At 37.1% G+C, this 22,389-nt stretch overlaps 2 protein-coding genes across 4 annotated transcripts in view; both read left to right on the plus strand.

Annotated features, from left to right (window-relative positions):
• Positions 1 to 4,401, plus strand: part of LOC306882754 (poly(ADP-ribose) glycohydrolase-like) — a 35,697-nt gene extending 31,296 nt beyond the window's left edge. For both annotated transcript variants that reach the window (XM_079437619.1, XM_079437618.1), the window contains one exon: positions 1,698 to 4,401. In XM_079437619.1, coding sequence (XP_079293745.1) covers positions 1,698 to 1,879 — 182 coding nt within the window. In that variant the 3' untranslated portion in view covers positions 1,880 to 4,401. The remainder of the gene's footprint in view (positions 1 to 1,697) is intronic.
• A 1,473-nt stretch (positions 4,402 to 5,874) lies between these two features.
• The window catches only part of LOC306882784 (2-oxoglutarate dehydrogenase-like, mitochondrial), a gene marked incomplete at its 5' end in the record, with an annotated part of 29,522 nt that continues 13,007 nt past the window's right edge, over positions 5,875 to 22,389 (plus strand). Inside the window, 13 exons of one of the 2 annotated variants that reach the window (XM_079437669.1) lie at positions 5,875 to 6,078; positions 6,970 to 7,137; positions 8,351 to 8,453; positions 12,264 to 12,379; positions 12,628 to 12,782; positions 12,957 to 13,103; positions 13,190 to 13,280; positions 13,371 to 13,550; positions 13,701 to 13,829; positions 13,947 to 14,126; positions 18,564 to 18,716; positions 19,372 to 19,474; positions 21,505 to 21,633. In XM_079437669.1, the coding sequence (XP_079293795.1) occupies positions 5,875 to 6,078; positions 6,970 to 7,137; positions 8,351 to 8,453; positions 12,264 to 12,379; positions 12,628 to 12,782; positions 12,957 to 13,103; positions 13,190 to 13,280; positions 13,371 to 13,550; positions 13,701 to 13,829; positions 13,947 to 14,126; positions 18,564 to 18,716; positions 19,372 to 19,474; positions 21,505 to 21,633 (1,858 nt within the window). Of the gene's footprint in view, positions 6,079 to 6,969; positions 7,138 to 8,350; positions 8,454 to 12,263; positions 12,380 to 12,627; positions 12,783 to 12,956; positions 13,104 to 13,189; positions 13,281 to 13,370; positions 13,551 to 13,700; positions 13,830 to 13,946; positions 14,127 to 18,563; positions 18,717 to 19,371; positions 19,475 to 21,504; positions 21,634 to 22,389 lie in introns of those variants that run through there. The other variant, XM_079437670.1, reaches the window with a different exon arrangement.

Genomic DNA, 22,389 nt, shown 5'->3' on the forward strand with positions numbered 1-22,389 from the left:
TACTCATACCCTTGTCTGGGACAGTTGGAATTTAGCTCAGGAGCATTCATATTGCTTGTAGGTGTTACTAGACTTTGAGTGAAGGTAACCTGTGGCAAATTCAATTGAATGGGTATGATTTGTAAAGGCACACACGTCTTAATAAAAGGTCCAACAGCTGATAATGCATATCAGAGCAAACACCAAGCCCTGGGGTCAGAAGAACAGTCTGTAGAGCTCAGAAACAGGTTTGCGTCAAGCCACACATCTGGGGAAGAGTTCAGAACAAAATTCTGCTGTCACAGAAGCATGTAGTCTCTGTTACCCTTAATGGAAGAGGTTTAAAACAACCAGGATTTTTCTTAGAGCTGGCCTCCTGGCCAAAATGAGCAATTGATGGAGAAGGGCTTTGGTTAGAGTGGTGACGAAGAACCTGATGGTCACTCTAGTTGAGCTCCATGATCGTATTTGCAGACAGGAGAAATCTACAGAAGGACAAACACCATTGCACCACTCCATCGATCTGGGCTTTATGGCGGTGTGGCCAAACTCAATCCTCTCATCAGTAAAGACAAAAGAAAACACACTTGGAATTTACAAAAAAGCACCTAAAGGACCCTCAGCCTGTGAGAAACAAGATTCTCTGGTCTGATGAACCTCAATTCTAAGCATCATGTTTGAAGGGAACCAGCTCTACTCATCACCTGCAGAGTACCACCCCAAAAGTAAAGTGTGCTGGTAGCAGCCTCATCCTATGGGGCAGCAGGCACTGAGGAACTCGTCAGAATAGAAGAAAAGCTCAATGCACCAAAATATCGAGGTAGCCTTAAGGAAAACCCAGTTCAGAGCATTCAGAACCTCAGACTGGGCAGAAGGTTTACCTTCCAACAGGACAATGAACCGAAACACACAGCAAGAGTGGCTTATACACAACGCTGTGAATGTCCTTGAGTGGCCCAGCCACAGCCTGGACTTGAACCCAATCAAATATTTCTGGAGAAACCTGAAAATGTGCGTCTGCCGCCATCCAACCTGAAAGAGCTTGAGAGGTGAAGAGGTGAGGAGACAAATGGCAGATAATTGCCAAATGTTGATGAGCAAAGCTTGTCACATCAAACAAAAAAGACTTGAGGCTGTAAAGGTACTTCAGCTAAATATTTAGTTAAGGGTATGAATACTTGCAATGTACTTATTTGAGTTTTTTTATTTTCAATAAATTTACGAAGTTGTGACAATTCTGTTTTTGCTTCGTCAGTATGGTGTATGGAGTATAGATTGATGTGGGGGAAAAAAGTAATTTAAAGCAGTTTAACATAAGGCAGCAACATAACAAAATGTGAAAAAAATTAAGGGTATGAATACATTCGCAAGGCACTGTATGACAAACAGTACAATACATTTGCTAATTTTGAAATTACTGCAATATTGAACAATTTGTTTCGCAAAATTAAATCATACCATTAGGGATTTTTGATGTCATGATATTCTGCCTCAACTGACCCCACTGTTTCTGTCCCATTTTTCCTTTGTGACATTTATTGAAACCTTTTTGAGAAAATGCTGTCAGCCATCTATTGTACTAAAGTGGAGACGGCAGTAAACTTGTGCGCTCTGTGATTTATGAATGACTCTAGACTCGGCTGACGCCATGATGCTCGCCATCCCTCAAATCTTTTTTTTTCTCCCTCTTTCTCTTTTACTCTCTCTCTGTCTCTCAGGCACTCTGTACTTCTACTTAAAGCAGTACTCTAATGTGGTGTCTAAGCATCTCCAGAGGCCTAACATCAGTCTCTATTGGTACATCTATGATAAGGTCAATACAAATACAGACGCCGAGCCCAGCCCCAGCGACAGCAACTTAACCACTGCGCCTTCCCCCTGTCCTGCAGACTGCCATTAATGCTGGTCAACGGCTAACTCAACTTGTCCAAATGCCTCAGTGCTTTCTTTTCCTTTAGAAAGACTTTTTGGGTGATTGTCTTGGGAGCACATTTTGCCTTTCTTTTCCTTTTTTTTGTTCCAGTGAGTAAATTTCAAGTCATTATGCATAAGGGGACAGAAAGTATAGTAATAGACTGGAAATCCTTATTTCTGTTAAACATCATCCAGGTTTGATCCCGGGATAGTTGTTTCTGGAATGCCAGACACGCTTCTCTGGGATCAAATTCACTGCATGATGTTAGGTAAGTTGGGTGACCAAGGTGTAGTCTTTTTATTTATTTATTTTTCTTATTCAGGAACTAACAGTGATTCACAATAAAGTTTGTAGACATAAATAACAAAATATGCATGAGACCTTCTAAATACACAATAAAGTCCCCTTTGACACTTGATTATGAAATGTATTGCACAAGACTCACCCTTTTTTTTTAGTTCCTCAAATAAGAAAAGGTTTGATAATGGAAGATGTGAAAAGGAAATATTACCTGTTGGGGAAAAAACTAATGGAACTGCTGCAAATTAGATTGTGGGAAAACATATATAGTCTCTGCATGACATTTTTAGAGATTTATTACGCTCAAGGTTTTTACGGTTTCATTTGATTTGATTAAAGGATTGATATTTAAAGGTAGTGAATATTTTCATATGTTTTGCTCTTTATTTTATTATGATTTGATAATTAAAATGGTTGATTCAGATACTTGTCAGCTGGTTTTTTTTCAACACGTGGATACAAACCTCAGCTTTTAACAACAGCTGGATGCACTGTATTTAATGACTTTAACTTGTTTACAGTACCTATGATTTATAAAATATATTAAATGATATATGCTCAGTTACAAAGTCAATGCTATCTATCAAAGTCATCACAATGAAAAATTATACTTTCAGTCTTTGCCATGCTACATTATTGCAAGGTTAAAGATGTATCTTTACAATGTATCGTTTACATTTAAGTCACATTTCAGTTGAGCTAAATATTTGTTCTTTTTGAAATGTCATATAAACAGTCTGATTTTTGCGGACCAATAGACTTAGATTGTAGCTTGGCTTTGTCCAGCATACACCTTAATTAATGCTGTTTAACTGGACGATGTTAGAGTCATAAATTGTAGTTTTAGTTTGACCTAACTGACCACTTTTGATCACCATCTTTTGTCATAACTGTTCCTAATCGACCTCAAATGCTTTTGAAGGTTTTCATCAGTTCAGCCAGAACACAAGTGCCACTTGGTGACCAAACGATTTTTCCATAGCCGCTCTATTGTTTTATAACAGATGCAGTATCCCCCTGTTTTTTCAAATACTGGGGTCAATAAAGGGCCAGACTTTAATAGAAATTTAAATGTCAATGAAATGAGTTAAGAAGCATTACATTCTTGTCAACATTTGTTTCATGAAGAATGAAATTGTGGGCATGGAAGTATCAAATTATATTTCTTTTTTTAAATGACAGCTGATTTTAATAAGATCCCTGCTAAGGAAGGCTCTTAGCTCCGTCTGTTTCAAGAGCCGAAGTCAGAGAGCACCAAAATGGCATTTACACTTATAATTGCATGACCTTACTTATGCTTGGTTACAAGACGCTTTTTGCTCTGACAGTCCTCCAATCTAGAGTTTCGATTATGGCACAAAAACAGAGAGGGACAAATGTAGATGTTTTATTATAATGACATGTATAACAGCACCACGATATGAACCTGTGGCACATCTTGAACCATTTTGCTGTTATGCAGCACTTTTTGTGTTTATCATGAATACTGCTCCATATAGTTCAAATGTGCAGACTATCACTAATGTTAATATCTCTGTTGAAGAGTCAGAATTGATAGTATATTTTTCCACACATAAAAAAGTCTCACAAAACGCTTTGATCCTGAAAATCATGCATTTGGCATTCTCTTAATGCTGTATTTTAATCATGCCTGTTTTACTTTTGAAACGACCACGATCGCAGCCTAGTGATGATTAATGGCAATGCTTTATTTTTCTGGTTGTTGGCCACTAAGAGTGATGAAACTAGTTTTGAGGTACTGAGGGGGAGGGAAGGCAATTAGCTCAGACTGTAAAATCCGCCAACATAAAGACCATCAATCTAGATGACTGAAACCACATGGTCAAGTGAATTCTGCTCAATCCCTCTGAAAATTAGGAAAGCGTAATTGTCTAATGGGATAAAGAATCAGAGGTTACTGAAAATATCAATGTTCTCATTAAGCCCTGGCACAACTTAATTTGAAGTCATTTTTATAAATATTTCATTGAATTTTAAACACAGTGGTTGCCGGTGTTTATGCTTGTCTGTTAATTACTGTTTAACCTTTATTAAAAGAAAAGTGCATTAAAAGCATGGTAGGAAGTGGAAGAGCCAAGTATTTTTTTCTGTGTCCATTTTCAATATGAATTTAATGAGTCACCCAGCTCTTTAATGATGATTGATGGTTTTGGTTTATTGTTCCATTAAAATAAAAATGTGTGTTTACAGTGTGTGTGTGTGTGTGTGTGTGTGTGTGTATATATATATATATATATATATATATATAATTAACTGTAATCATTTGATCTTTTTTGTAATCATTTAAATATTTTTGTTCATGCCATTTTGTTGATTATTTTTCCCATTTACTCATATTATGTTTAGGGTTATGCAATTTCACCTTTACTTCTACAATTCAAAATTTCCAAGGCATTCTTACTTATTTCAATTCTGATTGGTACCCAATGATGCAGCCAGGTTGGTTATATCTGATCCCTCTCCATAGGCATCACAGCTCAGGTGCTTTCTCGTGCATTATTTATTGTGTCCATTAACGCAATTGTAGTGAACTGGATGTTTGCCCACAAGTGTGAAGTAGTTCATGGTGTAGCAACGTAAAAAAAAAAAAATGCTATATAATAGCAAAACTATACAAAGATCAATAGTCAAAGAAAAGATCCTCTAAACCAGGTGTTATTTTTGATCCTGCAGTTTAGAGCAAAGTGACCGACTGCAGTACCGCATTCAGCGCGTGCATGCATGCGGATTATGGGACGGAATGACGTTGGAGAGATTATAGGACAGAGAAAACAAACTCCAGCCTGAATCACACGACAGAACGCATTTGAACTCAAGCGGACCATCTTCTCTGCGCGCGGTCAAGGTCAAATATATTTGTTATGACGTAGAGGAAGACTACGTGGACGTTACGTCTCGCGAATAGAAACATATAACCTAGATGGGTAAAATCTGTAACCAATCGATGCATCTTTACGACTGTTCGCTCATATACTTGCGTCGCATAAATGTATTGGAAGTGATTGTGGAAACGGGCTCTTACGTTGTCCAAATCAATTTGTCATTGAATAGGTGGAGATGAAGGTCGAGCTCTATTTAAAAGCTCTTTTCATAAATTGCCGGTAATTGAAGCTAGGCTATAGATAGAGCATCATTTTATGCACAATATGGTTATAGGAATTCATATGCGCATCCATAAATGCACTGGCGGCATCAACGAGGATATTTTTAAAGGCGTATGTGCAGTTTGGTTCTACTTTTTCTCTTTTTTTTAAAGAAATAAGTAGTAGCCTACTTTTGGAAAATATCATTAAAAAACACTCAGTTGTACATTAGATTATTATTATTATTTATTAACATGAAGCAGGTCACCCTACCACCTCATACATACTGGCCTGCTTAAATTCAAAATCAGAAAGACCTCATTGTTGACTATCTTTACTTGAAGTACCATGCTTGTCAACTAGTTTAACCAACAAGTTGTGTTGGTGAACAACATAACAGGCTAAATCACCACTAACCAGTTTATAAGGTGGTGTTTTCAGGGTTAAATCACTCAAATACACATTTTCTGAAAAAAAAAAAAAAATTGAAATGTTGTCAAGACCTTCCAAGAACATATATGTTGATTAATTCTGCCATAATAGCTTTCTGTTTCCTATTTATGAAGTTTTTCAGACATGAGTCAGCTGAGGTCTCTGGCTGGTGCCCTAAGAAGCAGTAGCCAATGGATGAGGGGGCACGTGGGGACAGGGAGGCGAGTTTTTGACCCACGTCGTAACTGTTCGAGTGGGTCTGCTGAGCCCTCATTGGCGGATTGCAGATCCAGCTATGTCGTGGAGATGTACTACGCTTGGCTGGAGGATCACAAAAATGTTCATGAGGTGCACTGAACATCTACTAAAGACACTCCAACTCCGGCACGGTTCAGAAACCTAGTGTGCTTGTAAATAAGTGCACTGCAATGCTAAAAATTATCTCATATATTCTGTTACAATTCCAATACCCCTTTTGCTCATTTCAGACTTTGGCATTTACATAAGTGTTCAAGTTTTAGTAACAATGATATATTATTATATTGTGTAAATATTTTGAATTAGATTTTATTTTTACTTTTTATTTGTAATTTTAGTTAAAAGTTTTAGCAAGTTTGTTGTGTTTTAGTCATTTTTTATAAATGTCTTTTTTTAGCTTCAGTTTTTTTATTTTTTATTTAGTTGTTGTTATTTTAGTTCTTCACCTAATGATAATGAGAAATTTTGACTTTGCAACTAGCTGAAATAGAATGTTGTCTTTTTTATTATTTTTAATTTTTATTTTTAGTAATTTTAATTAAATTTTAAGTAATAAAAAATTTTTTTTTAATGGTTTAAGTTTGTCAACAATAATAACCTTGGTTCACAATACAGTATTCTTTTGGCACACACTTTTTATCCAAAGCAACTTGCATTCAGGGTATACATTTGATCAGTTCATGCATTGCCTGAGACGCAAACCCATGACCTTGGTGATCACCCTCATGTAATTTTTCTTGCATGGAACACAAGATGAAGTATTTAGCAGACTGTTTAAGCTCCTCTGTACAGTAAAAGTGGATGGGGACTAGAGAAAATAAGCAGCTTGGACATTTTGCTAAATATCTCCTTTTGAGTTACACAGTCATTTAGAGTGAGAGTAAACGGTCTTTTCCACATCGGATGACTCTGAAGCTTTTTGTTTTGAATTAATAAGAAAATTTGACCTTTTGAAATGTGCTCTTGGTATTTTTGCAACAGTCTTGGGATGCATACTTTCGTAACGCCCAAGCCAGCAGTTCAGAGGAGACTGGAGAGAAGCGTCTGTCTGCACTGCTCCAGGGGCGAGCCATGTCCCAGACACCTGCCATGTCAGAGAAGGTGGTGGAGGATCATTTGGCAGTCCACACTCTTATCAGAGCCTATCAGGTAAACTGAGGAGTTAAAGGAATAGTTCACTCAAGAATGAAAATTTGCTGATATTGTACTCACCCTCAGGCCATCCAAGATATAGATGAGGTTTTCTCACCCATCTGAACAGATTTGGAGAAATGTATTATTACATCACTTGCTCAATGCAGTGAATTGATTGATTTGTTTCTTACAAACACGCAGCTTTTCACTTCACAAGGTGTTCATTGATGAACTGGAGTCATGTGGATTATCGTGATGTTTTCATCAGCTGTTTGAACTCTTATTCTGACAGCACCCATTCGTCATTTTGCAACTGATGTAATTCTAAATTTCTCCAAATCTGTTCTGATGAAGAATTAAACACATTTACATCTCAGATGGCCTTAAGGTTAATTTCCAGCGAATTTTCATTTTTGGGTGAACTATTCCATTTAACCACCAATGATAACTATAACGATAACCATAACTAAGTTTTAAAAATAGTAAAGTATAACAATAGCAAAGTCTTCACCACAGCTATAACAATAACAGCACAGAGGAACAATATTGTTGGTATCACATTTTTTTTCCAGCAGTGTGTGCTTATATTAAACAGAACTTTTCCATCTATTGGTGTGGATGTAATTATAGGTATCGTTCTTAATGTGGATAGGCCTTTAGACTGAAGATTAGAGACAGAAATGCAGAATTCCAGAGTTTATTTCAGTTAAGAGATTCTGATACACAATAAATTATTTTGATAAAATAATCAAATCATATTCTCCAACATTGGCACTGGACTGCAACAAATCAAAGACAGGCTTGTACATCTGTACATTTTATAGTGTCTCTGTGTAGTTATGCAAATCACGTGATTAGCTTTTTTCCCTTTTGAAAATTAAAATATCAAAGAGATTGCTTGAATCAAAACAGGTTGTAACATTTTCCCTGCTTCCTCTAATTAATTAGATGAAGTATCATAGGGATTTATTAAATTTTGTCTTTTGGCAACGCCTGCATTTTCTTTCCATCTCCTGTTGCCAGCCTGTTGGGGTTGTATGTTCAATTTATTTTGAATCCTTGTGAGATTTGTTAGTCATGTGTCACGCTGGTTCATATTTGTGTGGGTCAGATATCCCCTAGTTGAGGGAATGCACTTCCTGGCTCAGTCTTTATTCTGGTTCTTGTTTTTCTGTGGTTATGGAGATGGCAAGTCACATTCAATCATATGCTTTTTTTCTCACTTTAGGTACGTGGTCACCATGTGGCCAGGCTGGACCCTCTTGGCATCCTCACTGCCGATCTGGATTCCTTCGTTCCCTCAGATTTAATCATGTCAATTGACAAGCTTGGTGAGATATTTATTTAGCATATTTAACATGATTATGATAAACACTCACTTCCTTTCAGTGTCCTACTTTAAGAAAGATCTTTGTTATGAAAACATCCAGTAAATGCTGACTTAGTTCCTTGCTTGCGGCTCATCCATAAGAGTGTTTTTGTTATTATTCTTTGTTAGCTTCCCCCTCAGCACCATTCAATACTGCAGCTGCTGAGTAATACACTTCTCTTTGAATAGGAACTCCTTACTACTAAATACATTAATGACATGACAATGCCATATTTTGTCTAGTCATTAGGAATATAAATCATACATATATTGACATTGTCATCTTCTATGATAAGCATTTCTGTATTACAGTGTATTTAATAAACTGAAGACCTGTCCAGATAATGTAACAAAGAAAAAAAAATTAAAGGAATGAAATTGTTGTAAAGCAAACTTTATGAAAAACATTAACATAATCTTTTATTATTAATTCTTAGAAAAACATTTTTCATATAAAAAAAAATCTGAATGTTTTGCAAAATGTTATAAAACTGCTCTGTTGTTTATAGATATAAAAAAAAATCTAAATTTGCATACACATGACTGTGTGTCAAGATCATTCAGTTTCTTAAAATGCCATATACTTTTATCTTTTTATGACAAGGAAAGGTTAGTTCAGGATGTAAAATGATGTCATAATGTGACTCTTGATATTACATTTTATGTTTTAAATAAGTCATTAAATTAAATTTTGAATTATTTTTTTCAAAATCATATGAAACCAACATGAATACAAACAATATATTTCTAAGAATATGTTTAAAATTGATTATTATTATTATTTCCTTTATTGTGGACACTCTTATATCATTGACCCACAGATTTCAGGCTTCCAAAAATATACAACAATATTTGTCTTTTAATTTTCATTTTAAATCTTTATCTTAGTGTTTTATTTTGTCTAGCGTTAGCGCTACATTTCTGTCTTGCATTACACAAGGCAGCGCAAGCTACTGGAGCTGTGTCTAATGTAATTGGTGGCTGACCTTGCCAACCCCAGCCACTGTGTTTATACGTCACTGTAGCAACAAAGCTGCACCCATCCGCTGCATACATCTCCTTTTTAATTATGAAAGGAAAATTAGATTGTTTGAGCCGATTGAAAAAAAACACTTTCATTGCAAAGTGAGGACTTCCAGTTATTAGACCATTCATCAAATAACAAATTGTTACCCCCATATCATTAAAATGCAAAATATTAACCATTAAATATGCTGAATGTATCGAATATATGGATTCTGTGCACATAAAACCCAATGCCGTGCTATTTCTAAGATGTTCCTCTGTTTAATCTTTTAGATCAGTCTTTTCATTTTAGCTCAGGGCTTCCGAAGACCATTGGAAGTTGCTTTCCCAATCTCATAATCAGAGCTGATAGCACTTCATATTATATAAGGATCAAGATTATTGTAATGAAGTTTAGTAACACTGCTGCTTGCGTTTTGGTTATTTGGTGACTCATAGTGCTCCATTAATTGAAAGGGGGAGAGAGAGTGCGTACGTGTCCGCTTTTAGGCGCTGTAGCCGTGTAAGTGGTCAGCAAACAATTCCTCATTCGGCCATTACAGATTCCCCAGTCTCAGACAGCGACAGGGGCTGGAAAGGAGAGCTATGCCCCAGACTCAATGGCAAGCACAGGTTAATGTTATCTGAGATAAAGGCCCATAAATCTTCCCCTTTGCTCCTGTCGGGTCCTATTGCCTTTAGTGTCGCCAGAGTAGAAGGATGTAGGACATGCTCTCACAACAGATCGAAAAAGAGAGAGTAATAGCTGGTGAGAATACCTCTCAAAACATGCCTCTTTTTACCTCAGTACACACTCTCATTGTGTCGGTCAGGTCAGGTTTTGTCAGAGCTGTTCCGATAGCCTCTGTGTAGCTAATGAGGGCTTGTAGTGGACCAGAGGCTCTTAATTTCGATATGATGTATCTTTCCTCTTTATCCGTACTGTGGCTTTAATTACATTTGCACCTGTCTCCTCTTGTGTGTGCTCCTCTCTTGAGGAGACACAGTCTTACTGATAGACCCCGGTGTTATCTACAGGAAGCATTTACAACCTACTATGATTGCCTGGTTTTCTTTCGCCGTTTAGGGGTGTAACTAACCATGAAATTGGTAATGATGTTACTTAGGATTTACATATCAGGGCTCTAGGCTGTGACTAAATGGTTGAAAATGTGTCAAAATATAAAAATGTGCTACATTAATTTCAAATCTAGAAAATGTTGTGTCTGTCCTTATGCGATTTCTTTGGATATCTTCTTTTTAAAATTGGTTGTGTAGCAGCCATTACCCTCTGCTTATTCACCATGGTGAAATTAATGAATAATAAAAGTATGACTATATCCACACAAAACAAATAATTTCCAGTTTGTCTGAAAACAATGATTCGCTTTGTTTTAATCACTAATCTTTTAGTTTTAAATACACATAAGTTCAAATATTTCAGTGTATCCGGAGCTCAAATCACATCCAAAAAATACACATACGAACGTGATCTGAATTCCGCCAGCTCCCATACCACTCTCCATTGTAAATGAATGACTTCCAGTCTGTCAATTGACCTATCGGTAAGCCCCTCCCTTCAAACGCATTTGAGCCAATGGCAGTTGAGTATCAGTTGCACGGGGACCAGAACTCGGACATCTTTAGGTGTTAGCACCATAGAGAAACATTGGAAGATCCAAAATTTTCCTCGGTTTGATGGTGTTTATGACATTAATGTCATCTTGTGCTTCAGCAAGGTATCTCTGGCCAAAACTAGCTAACGTTGAAGTAACGTACAAACCTAAATGGCGGACTGTTCTCATGTAGGTACAGTGTAGGTCAAAAACACATAAACAAAGGTCTGCATTTCAGTGCCTCTCCAAATTAAAATGGTTACATTTAAATTAATTTAATCGTACCCTATGATACATGAACAGTGTTGATCCAGTATGTTGTCATCTGCGATCATGACGACTGTAACAAGAGGCTTCTCCCGCTTGCATTGTGATCTGTAAACCCTCGCTTCCTAATTAAACGAGTTACCCACCATATTTCTTTTAAAATCTTTTATATAGCCCTCAATGGCATATTTAATTCCCACTTGAATGGTGGTCCTTCTGTGTCCAAAATTGTTCAAGAACGTCTTGTAAAGAGGTTTTCACACTAACAGCTGTCATTGTAAGACAGTGAGCAACTTTGTTTGTCCGAGGGAGCAGCAATAACCAAGGGCCGATAGGTCAATACCAATAGGCCAATTGTCTGTGATGGTAAAAAGGACACTTTAGCTTGTGGCAGTGTTTCCTGCAAGAATTGTCAAACACAGCACAAGCTGTGATGTCTGATTTGTGAATAAATGACTTTTATGAAATGGTTCTTTTTAGAGAGTCAGTCAAAAAAAGATTCACAAAACAGTCTTTTTAAGGCATCTGTTTGAATCAGATTCACTCAATAAATCATTCATATCCATTTTTGAGACTGCGAGTCATTCTTCAGTTATGGCTGTTTCAAAAACAAACCGGAAACCGTTACTGCGATGTATAATACAGAAAAAAAGTTTTTGATATGTAAATGAATAATGGTATTATTTTATATACTGTGTGTGTATTTTTAATATTAAATAGAATAAGGTTTATGGCTGTAAAGGAAACTGTGTTTGAGTGACTTGTTGGAACCATAATCAGTACATCTTTACCTCACTGTAAAGCATAATATTTGGTTTAAAAAGGATCATTGCAGTATCTTTATGTTGCTTTTTTGCTCAATATGCTTCTCCTTTAATCTTTAGAGTCCTACGGTTTGGAAGAATCTGATCTGGGTAAATCATTTCAGTTGCCACTAACCACATTTATTGGGGGAAACGAAAGCACACTCCCACTGAGAGAAATCATACACAGACTTGAGGTGGGTAGATGCTGGATTACTCTGATATCATCCAGTATTTGAGTAGAAACACTCTTTCCTCATTCCTCATTAGTTGGTTTTGTGCTTGGATTGATTCAGATATGACATTGACTAGCTATTCTGAAAGGATGTAATTTGGGCAAATATGACAAGCTCATTGCTTATATTATGTTGATGTTTAATTATCCTTCTAAAATGAATGCAATAATGAATGAAAGAGTAAACAGAATTTGCTTGGAATGTTCCAGACATCATACTGTGGTCATACTGGAGTGGAATTCATGTTCATCAACAATATGGAGCAGTGCCAGTGGATCCGACAAAAGTTTGAAACTCCAGGAATCATGACGTTTTCTGACAGAGAGAAGAGGACTTTGCTGGCCAGGCTGGTTCGCTCAACACGGTGCATATCTTTAAAATTGTGTTATTTTCTTGTCTTCGTATTAGATAATTATTTTTCCATGCTTAAACCTATTTTATATTGAGATCAAACTTTAATTTATTTCTTCTTTTTAATTTAGTAAAGTAAAGCTGACAATGAAAGCATTTTTATGATGAACTTGATTCATTGTTCTAGGTTTGAGGATTTTCTTGCTCGCAAATGGTCTTCAGAGAAACGCTTTGGTTTGGAAGGCTGTGAGGTTCTCATCCCTGCCCTGAAGATGATCATTGACAAGTCCAGTGAAACTGGTATAGAGAGTGTAATTATGGGAATGCCTCACAGGTACCTCTAAAACCAGCTCCATTCAATCTCACTCTGCTCTTATGAATCCACCCTAGCAATAATAACACGATGTCTGATTCACACAGAGGCCGACTGAACGTCCTGGCCAATGTCGTTCGCAAAGATCTGGATCAGATATTCTGTCAGTTCGAATCCAAACTTGAGGCTGCAGATGAGGTAATACAATTTCACCTGATGAAAGATGATTTTCATTCTCATTCTCTTATTGCATTTCTGATGTACATTTCACACTTTAATTTTCTTCAGGGTTCAGGAGATGTGAAATATCACTTAGGGATGTACCATGAACGGATAAACAGGGAAACAGATAAGAATATCACATTGTCTCTGATGGCAAACCCCTCTCACCTAGAGGCGGTAGATCCTGTCGTTCAGGGCAAGACCAAGGCAGAGCAGTTTTACAGAGGAGACACTGAAGGAAGGAGGGTACTACATTTATCTTCAGATTATCTTTTAAGATGAGCCACCGTAAAATATAACGACATATTCTGCTGTACAATGGCTCATTTGTTTGGAATGTTGGATGAACATAAACAAATAACATCATTTTTAAGCCATCAATTCTTTTCTTTGCAGGTTATGTCTATTCTCATGCATGGTGACGCTGCTTTTGCAGGTCAAGGAGTCGTCTATGAAACATTCCATCTCAGTGAACTGCCTTCATATACCACTCATGGCACCATCCATGTTGTGGTCAATAATCAGGTTAACATCAAACATCAGATCTTCCTATTAGAATCGACTTACTTAAAACCTGGCGAAACCTTAACCTTTGACCTTTTAGTATGTTGTAGATTGATGAGTGTTATCTGATGTTGCCAGATTGGATTCACCACAGATCCCCGAATGGCACGTTCCTCTCCCTACCCAACAGATGTGGCTCGTGTAGTCAACGCACCCATATTCCATGTCAACGCTGATGATCCAGAGGCTGTGATGTATGTTTGTAAGGTTGCTGCAGAATGGAGAAACACTTTCAACAAGGATGTGGTGATAGACCTGGTAAATACTGTGAAGACACATCCTACATATCACTGAAAATATCACTGAATGTTACGATAAATCTTATTACTGGAAAGGACTGCTCGATTACACAACTAAAGATCTATTATCCTGGTTCAAGAAACACAATCTTTTCTCTTACACTTAGGGATGTCAAACAATGGTCTGTGAAGGTACTGCAGAGGATCTATGGACAGATATTTAAAACCTAAAACATTTTTAAACACAATTTGAAAACTTTTAACATTGCCTCTGTTTTTGTGACTTCAATGGTCACTTACATTTTCGATAATATGGCCAGTGACTTAGTTTATTTTTACTTTGGCAAGTAAATTGTTACAAAACAAAGCTAACGCATGATCATTGGTTGTGCATCCCTGAGCAATATACAGTAGTGATGTTTCGTGTGTGAATGAATCAGTGGTTCTGAATTAATTGGTTGAGTGAATGAATCAAAGACTCAGAAACATTACAGAATGAATCAGTGAATGAGTTGTTGAACAAATTTGCATTAATGATTCACTTATTGCCACCTATTATAATAATGTAACCATGCAGAAAAGCTCACTGAAGTGTCCTCACTACTAAAGGCCTGTTCACACCCTTAAAGGGATAGTTCACCCAAAAAAGACATTTCAGTCATTAATTACGTTAGCTTCTAGCTTCTCATGTCGTTCCAAACCCGTAAAACCTTCGTTCACCTTTGGAAAACCCAAATTAAGATATTTTTGATGAAATCCGAGACCTTTCTGAAGCTGCATAGGCACCAACGGAACTACCACATTCAAGGTCCAGAAAGATAGTAAGTACATCATGAAAATAGTTCATGTGACATCAGTGGTTCAATCTTAATTTCATGAAGCTTCGAGAATACATTTTGTGTACAAAGAAAACAAAAACAAAAGACTTTATTCAGCAATTTCTTCTCCTCCTTGTCAGTCTTCGATATGTATTCACAAGAGTACCATGACACTTGCATGTTGTGCTGCTGATGCATGAGCCGGTAGCATTTGGACCAATCAAACACACATTTATTCATTATATTTAATGAATAATCCAGCAAACCCACTCATTCAACAAACAATCTGTGAGGGTCTTCCCCCCGAAAGAGCACCCTAAAGGGCTCAGTTACCAGGGCAACCATCTGATAAGACTGTTTTATTGCTCAAAAGCAGGGACGTGCAGAGAGTTCCTCAGGGACAGGGGCTCAAATGTAAAATAGGGGCAATGTTACTAAATTACTATTTTTGCACATATGGTAATCAAGCCTGCATTTATTTGATTGAATATTTAATATACTTTAAAATACATTTCATGCAATTCTGATTTATTATCGATGTTGGAAGCCTGTGATACTTTTGTTTCATGATTCTTTGATTAATAAAAAGTTTAAAAAAACAAAAAAAAGAACAGCATTTATTAAAAATATAACTTTTGTAACAATATACATTGAAAAGCTTGAGGTCAGTATTTTTATTTTTTTTGAAAGAAATTAGTTTTCATTCAGCAAAGATTTGCTAAATCGATAGAAACTGTGATGGTAAAGATTGATACTGTTAGAAAACATCTCTATTTTGAATAAATGTTGTTCTTTAAATTTTTTTATTTATCAATGAACCCCCAAAAAAAGTATCACGTGTTCCAAAAAATAAACCAGCACAGCTGTTTCCAATATTTATATTAAATCAGCATATTAGGATGATTTCTGAAGGATCATGCACTGAAGACTGGAGTAATGATGCTGAAAGTTCAGCTTTACATCACAGAGATAAATGATATTTTAAAGTATATTAAAATAGATAAACATTTTTTTATTATTATTGTAATAATGTTTCACAATATTACAGTTTTTTATGTATTTTTGATCAAATAAATGCAGGCTTGATGAGCATAAGACACTTTCATAATGCTGCATAATTATCAAAAATGGTAACATGATAAAGTCTTTTCACGTCACCATTTCGCCAGCCTACACTTCAAACAATAGGCCTGTAGGTGACACTTGGGCTTCATTATGAGTTTCATGAAATAGTAAATGGTGTATCATACATAAATGTAAGTGAATTGAATACTGATTACCATTATTGCGACTTTTGGCGCTGCACGGTTTTGTGCCGTGCTTTTGTAGTCATTTTAGCATACATTTTCTCAGCGATGTAATTTGATTTATAAAATGAGACAAACCGCAGATCCAGATCGCTCCACAAAGGCTCGTCGGTCCCATGTCATTTTCAACCGATTTATGAATAAGAACGGGAAATGACCGCTCCACTTCACATATTGTCCAATGAAATTTGAACTTCTTGTGCCAGATGTATTATACGACAAACGGGCATTGATGAATTATGTAATAGCCTATTCTAAAATATACAATATATGGATTTTTAATTAAATCGACACACTAGCTTTTATTATTTATGAAAAAAGAGTTTAAAAATGTTGTTTGGTTTATTTTTTTCCTTCCGTCGACCCACTCACTGGAAGAACCATAGGCTATATTGCTCGAGAGCCTATGGTTTCCGAACAGATGTGGAATATCATAATAACGCACGCAACCCATAGCAACGCCTCAGATATGAATATGACAAATATGAATTTTCCGACTTTTGAGCGATTAGTTACCATTTTGTACACATTGTCATGTTAATTATAATTCAAATGCATTTTGTTTTATTGACTACAATATCATTGCTATTTGTCTGAGAGGGGCACTTTTGAATAATTTTGAAAAAGGGCAGGGGCTTGAGCCCCCAAAGCCCCCCCTTCTGCATGTGCCTGCTCAAAAGTATGTGAGATGTGACGTGCAGTAAGAATGGACCCTTCTGAAACCCACGCAATGCCCATACAAACATTTCCTCCTTGTCACGCATAGACAAACCTTTCTACAGATAAACATGCATCCCAGGACATTGTGTGTATGATTTTATCTTGTATAGTGTCTCTTGCATTGTATTTTGTTTTATGCATGCTTTATGAGTGAAGTACTACTTAATGTAACCCCACCTATATCGTGTCTCCTATCAAATTAATGCTCATTTGATGACGCACACTTTGGTGTGCACCACCTTCTCATAGAATGCCAGGTGTGTGTGTAATTTAATCAAAGTATAGACTGCCAGAGCCTTTCGAACCATGCTCTCAGACAAAGGGTCATAAACCCCCCCAATATTTCCAGCTTCCCGCTTGGAAATTCAGCCTTTCTCATTGGTCAAGCCCATCCTGAAAGGTGTGACACTTCCCTGACTTTCAAGGTCTCACGCACAGATCCGCTTTTCTCTTCTGCAAAATCTTCCGATTGCTGCCTGTGTGGTTGGACTCATGGAGCGCCTGAACCGGTGCGGGCATGCCCGGCAGGCCCCAACATAGAGCCGTGTGTGGTCTCCCCAGCCTGGGTAGATGGCTCCTGACCACTGGAATTTAATATCACTGGAGTTCATCTTCACTCAACCCTGGAATTCACCATCATGGAAAGGCCCTCGCTCAGACATTTCGCTCTCCCCGCTCCCAGCAGTCTCTGCATCTTCATCTATGGATTACGGCCTGCAGTTCTTATCCAAATATTATAATTAATTATAAAGAGTTATGGTTAATTAATAATATTCCCCCTTGAGCTAAGATTACTACAAATCCAGATATGCTGCGCCTTGTTTATAAGCAGAGGAATGCACACGCATGCGTTGTCGTATTCTCATGAATGCTCACCAAATACTGACACGGAAGAGAAGAAATTGTTGAATAAAGCCATTATTTTTGTTTTCTTTGCACACAAAAAGTATTCTCGTAGCTTTATAAAATTGAACCACTGATGTCACATGGACTATTTTAACGATGTTTTTAATACCTTTCTGGGCCTTGAACGTGGTAGTTCCCTCGCTGTGTATGCAGGGTCAGAAAGCTCTCAGATTTCATCAAAAATATCTTTGTATAAATTTGTGTTTGTGTTGTGATTCTAGTTTCCAACGATATTGTTGTGATGTGGATGCCGATATTCTCTTCTAGTTAAATATATTTTTTAATCTTTCTGGTTAGGATAGACCTGAATAGATATGGTTAGATAGAGCTATTCCTGAACGCCCTCAAGTACAGTAGCCTTGTTTTATGTGTTGATCACTTCAAGAAAGTAATTTAGGTTTGCGATCACGTGATCCTGAGGGGCACAGCCAAGTGACTCATTTTGAACACTGAGGAAATGTATTTGAAAACTTACTTGGGAATGAAACAAGGCCTAAAATATATTAATTCAATTTTCATTTGTAATTGTTGAATATGTTGAAAAAAAAAAACAGAAATGTGTAAAAACAGAATAGACATTAAATCTTAGGTAAACAGTGGCAGTAGTGCTTTTTTATACAATAGATTGATATACAATTGGTTGATTAATGATACTGAATTTGCGTATTAAAACACACATACCGACGATGTTGATGTATTTTATAGGTTTGTTACCGGCGGTTTGGACATAATGAGATGGATGAGCCCATGTTCACTCAACCCCTCATGTACAAGCAGATCCGCAAACAGGAACATGTGCTCAAGAAGTATGCCGACAAGCTCATCTCTGAGGGAGTTGTAACACTGCAAGAGTTTGAGGTTTGTGTCTCACTCTATGGAAATCTCATTACTGTGTCATTATGTAAAGTGAAAATGTCCACCTGCTGTTGTTCCTCCCACAGGTCATCCGAATTGACCTTTTTAACTAAACTAAAGCATCTTTTCCACAGCTGTTGTTTTCCTGGCCTATTAGGGAGTGATGGGTTTCCTGTGCAGTTTGTGTATTGTTTTCTGGCAATTGATGGAGGCTGTGTTCAGATGCTCAGCCAATGTCTTTTCGCTTTGGTGATGACACGTTTCATACTTCACCCGCTGACCCGGGCTCTCGTTCCCTGGGCTCAGAGCTAGCCACCCCTCCCTTCCCAACCACCCTCAGATTTGTGTCACCGTAGAAACCACAATCGCCAGACCAAACCATCCCTCCAGTGTGGATAGCTGACACCTTGTCTCGCCCGGCGACAGCTCGTTTTATTTACAACTGCATCCCTGTCACTCTTCACTCGCTGACATAGCTCAGGGGATTTCACTTAGAGAATAAATTGTGACTGGAATCTTGCTGTTTTCTCTACGCCGTAGCACATAGGTGCCATGAATCATTAATTAATAATTTGTCACAAATGTGTCATGTGTCTGTTTTTTTTTTTGATGAATATAGTGGATGGCGGGCTAGCGCTATACTGTGAATTGTTTTCAGGAGGAGGTTGCTAAATATGACAAGATCTGTGAGGAGGCGTATACCAGCTCTAAAGACGAGAAGATCCTACACATTCGCCACTGGCTTGACTCTCCGTGGCCAGGTACATATTGAAGACTTTATAGAGGCTAGGTGTTTCAGTGAAAATATAAGATCAGGGTTTCTCGACCTTTTTGACTCCAAATCCTACCATTGTCACCTTAATCATGGCACCTTCAATTTTATATAGCATTTTTTTATACAGTAGAGGTTGTTTCAAAGCAGCTTCATATTATTGAACAGGAAAACAACAGAATCATAGATGCAAACTTCAAAAATTAGCTATAGCTGTTGTGAGACAATAGTGTCATTATTCAGCACCAGTCAGTGTTAGTTCGATTCAGTTCAATAATTGTGTTCATTCGTTACAAAAAAGTTCAATTCCGCATTTAGCAACTCTGCTAAAGACAGTAGGGTCGTTATTTCAGTAACAGTGTAGGTCATTGACTGGCCAGCTTTTAATCATTTTAAATTGTTTTTATTTTTTATTTACCTAAACATACTGATCTTTAATTCTTGCGTACATCACTTTTTCAGCTTACTTTTTTGTTCAGGAGCCCAATTACTTTATTAACTTCATAATAGTTTCTGTTGCAAAAATCTTGAATTATGAACCAATTTCAGAAAATAGTTTTGCCGTTATTCAGCTCGATTCAATTAAAGTTTTGTTCTTATTTTGCTCTTGTCTGCAACAATATTTGAAGGTTCCCTAGTCCTGGTTTTGTTTTTAAAACGGTTTACTTTTAATCAGATTTTAATCTATGGGCACTAGTTTCTGTAAATTCTAAATAAAATAATAATAATTTTTTGTGTCATTTGTCATTTATTGGAGCAAGATCAAGGGCCCTATCATACACCCAGCGCAAGTGTTTTTGCTAGTTTTCAGCCCGACGCAGTTCTCATTTTTCCGTCCTGAAAATAGACTGCGCCATAGACCAACTCAAACCTGGTCTAAAGTCTAAGTCAGTGGCGCAATATTATTATTTATTTTTTGTTCTTTAAAGAGCGCGTTAGTAGAAAATGCCCCTCTAGGCTGGTCCACAACGCGCGTTCACTTTTCTTATTACACACATGTACGCGCAGCAGCACACAAACATGCCAAATATTAAAAATTAAAGGATTACAGTGTAAAAGAATACTATTGTGTAGGCTACATAAATATAAAAATGTCATACATGTCATAATGGATAGTCATTGCGTGTATCAGAATTTGCCTACCTATTTGCTCAAGCATGCGCAGATCCGTTTGCTCTCTGGAGACGCGTTAAGTGCGCCTTAAAATTCCGCCGTTTAAATAGCGAATACGCCATGGCGCGAGCGCAACTCGCTCTTAAAGGATATGGAAGATGAGATTCTAAATGGTTTATTGCACGTTACGCCCAAAAAACACTCATTACTCATTTAGAGAATAGGGACAACCCGTTTAGACTTTGCGCCCAGGCTCGCCGACCGTTTTCCCGTCGTTAAACAAGCAAAAGTGGATTCGGACACGCCCTGAGTGCACTTGCACAGTGCGCTTTAGACCATGCGTTTAGATCGTTAAAATAGGGCCCCAAGTATAAGGATTTATAAAAATCTTTGTTAACATTTTATTTTAAGATGCCCTTGTTACATATATTACATGCACTTACTGTTATGATAACAATAAATTATGCATAATTGCATGAAAGTAACCCTAAGCCAAACCCTAATCCTAACCATATAGTATGTAGTTAATTAATATTATTCAATACTTAAATGTATAATTACACTGTAACAGGAACACCTTAAAATAATGTGTAACCAAATATATAACCAATTTCGTATCAGTAACATATTTTAATATTTTAAAATAAAAAAAAATAAAAAATAAAAATGATATTCTTTATAAATGCCCATTGCATTTTAAGATTAATTTATACAGTATGACATTTCCAGGTCTAGAGATCACACTACCGTGCATATACAGGTTTTCAAGACTGTGAAAATTGATTTCAATGCTTGTTTTGTTTAAGTCTTCTTTAGACTCCTTTTAAAGTTTGCTAAGGCCTACTGGTTGAGCACCACTGATTTAGACCCTTTTGGTGGTGATATGTGCTCTGTTTTGTGTTTAAGACTTCTTCAAACCAGATGGAGAGCCAAAGAGCATGAGCTGTCCTTCCACTGGGCTAAGCGAAGAGGTGCTCAGGCACATTGGTGAGGTAGCCAGTTCAGTCCCTCTGAAGGATTTTGCAATTCACAGTGGTGAGTTTCAAATATTTTAGCATTTAATACAGATGTTTGTTTGTGGGAGTGTTGAAGCCACAATTTCTATCCTAAATTATACAAATATGATTTCCTAAACTTGGGGTGTTGTAGCCCAGTGGGTAGAAATCTAGGCTGGTAACTGAAAGGTTGTAGGTTCAGAAACTGGAAAAGCTTAAAGGGTTAGTTCACCCAAAAATGAAAATTAGCCTGTGTTTTACTCACCCTCAAGCATCCTAGGTGTATAATGACTTTCTTCTTTCAGACGAATCCAATAGGAGTTATATTACAAATTGTCCTAGCCCCTCCAAGCCTTACAATGGGGTAAGTGGGCACTTTTTGTCAATAGTCCAGAAGACGTGAAATAAAGTGCATTCGTAATAAAACGTGCCTCACATTGCTCCGGGGGTGAATCCATACGTTTTTGTAAGATAAATATCCATATTTCAAACGTAGGCATCATGGTCGCGCGCCTCTAAGATACGCAGGAGCAAAGGAAATAAAGTTCCTTACTTGAGCAAAGGAAAACCAGTCTCCTCTTGGCTTATATCGAAATCCTCCAACATTTTTCTTTACAAATCCTCGTTTTGTGCTTCTAATTCGTAACCGGCGTTTGTTCACTAACCACGCAAAGCCGGCGTCCTACGTGTTCCATGACATGACATGACATGTCTTGCAATCATTTTATGCAGAGGTGTAAAGAGTTATTTTATTTCACTAATGTTACTGAAATTAAATATTGTTTTTGGGGGTTGT

Source organism: Barbus barbus (genome assembly GCF_936440315.1).
Source record: "Barbus barbus genome assembly, chromosome: 16".
NCBI classification, from domain to species: domain Eukaryota; kingdom Metazoa; phylum Chordata; class Actinopteri; order Cypriniformes; family Cyprinidae; genus Barbus; species Barbus barbus.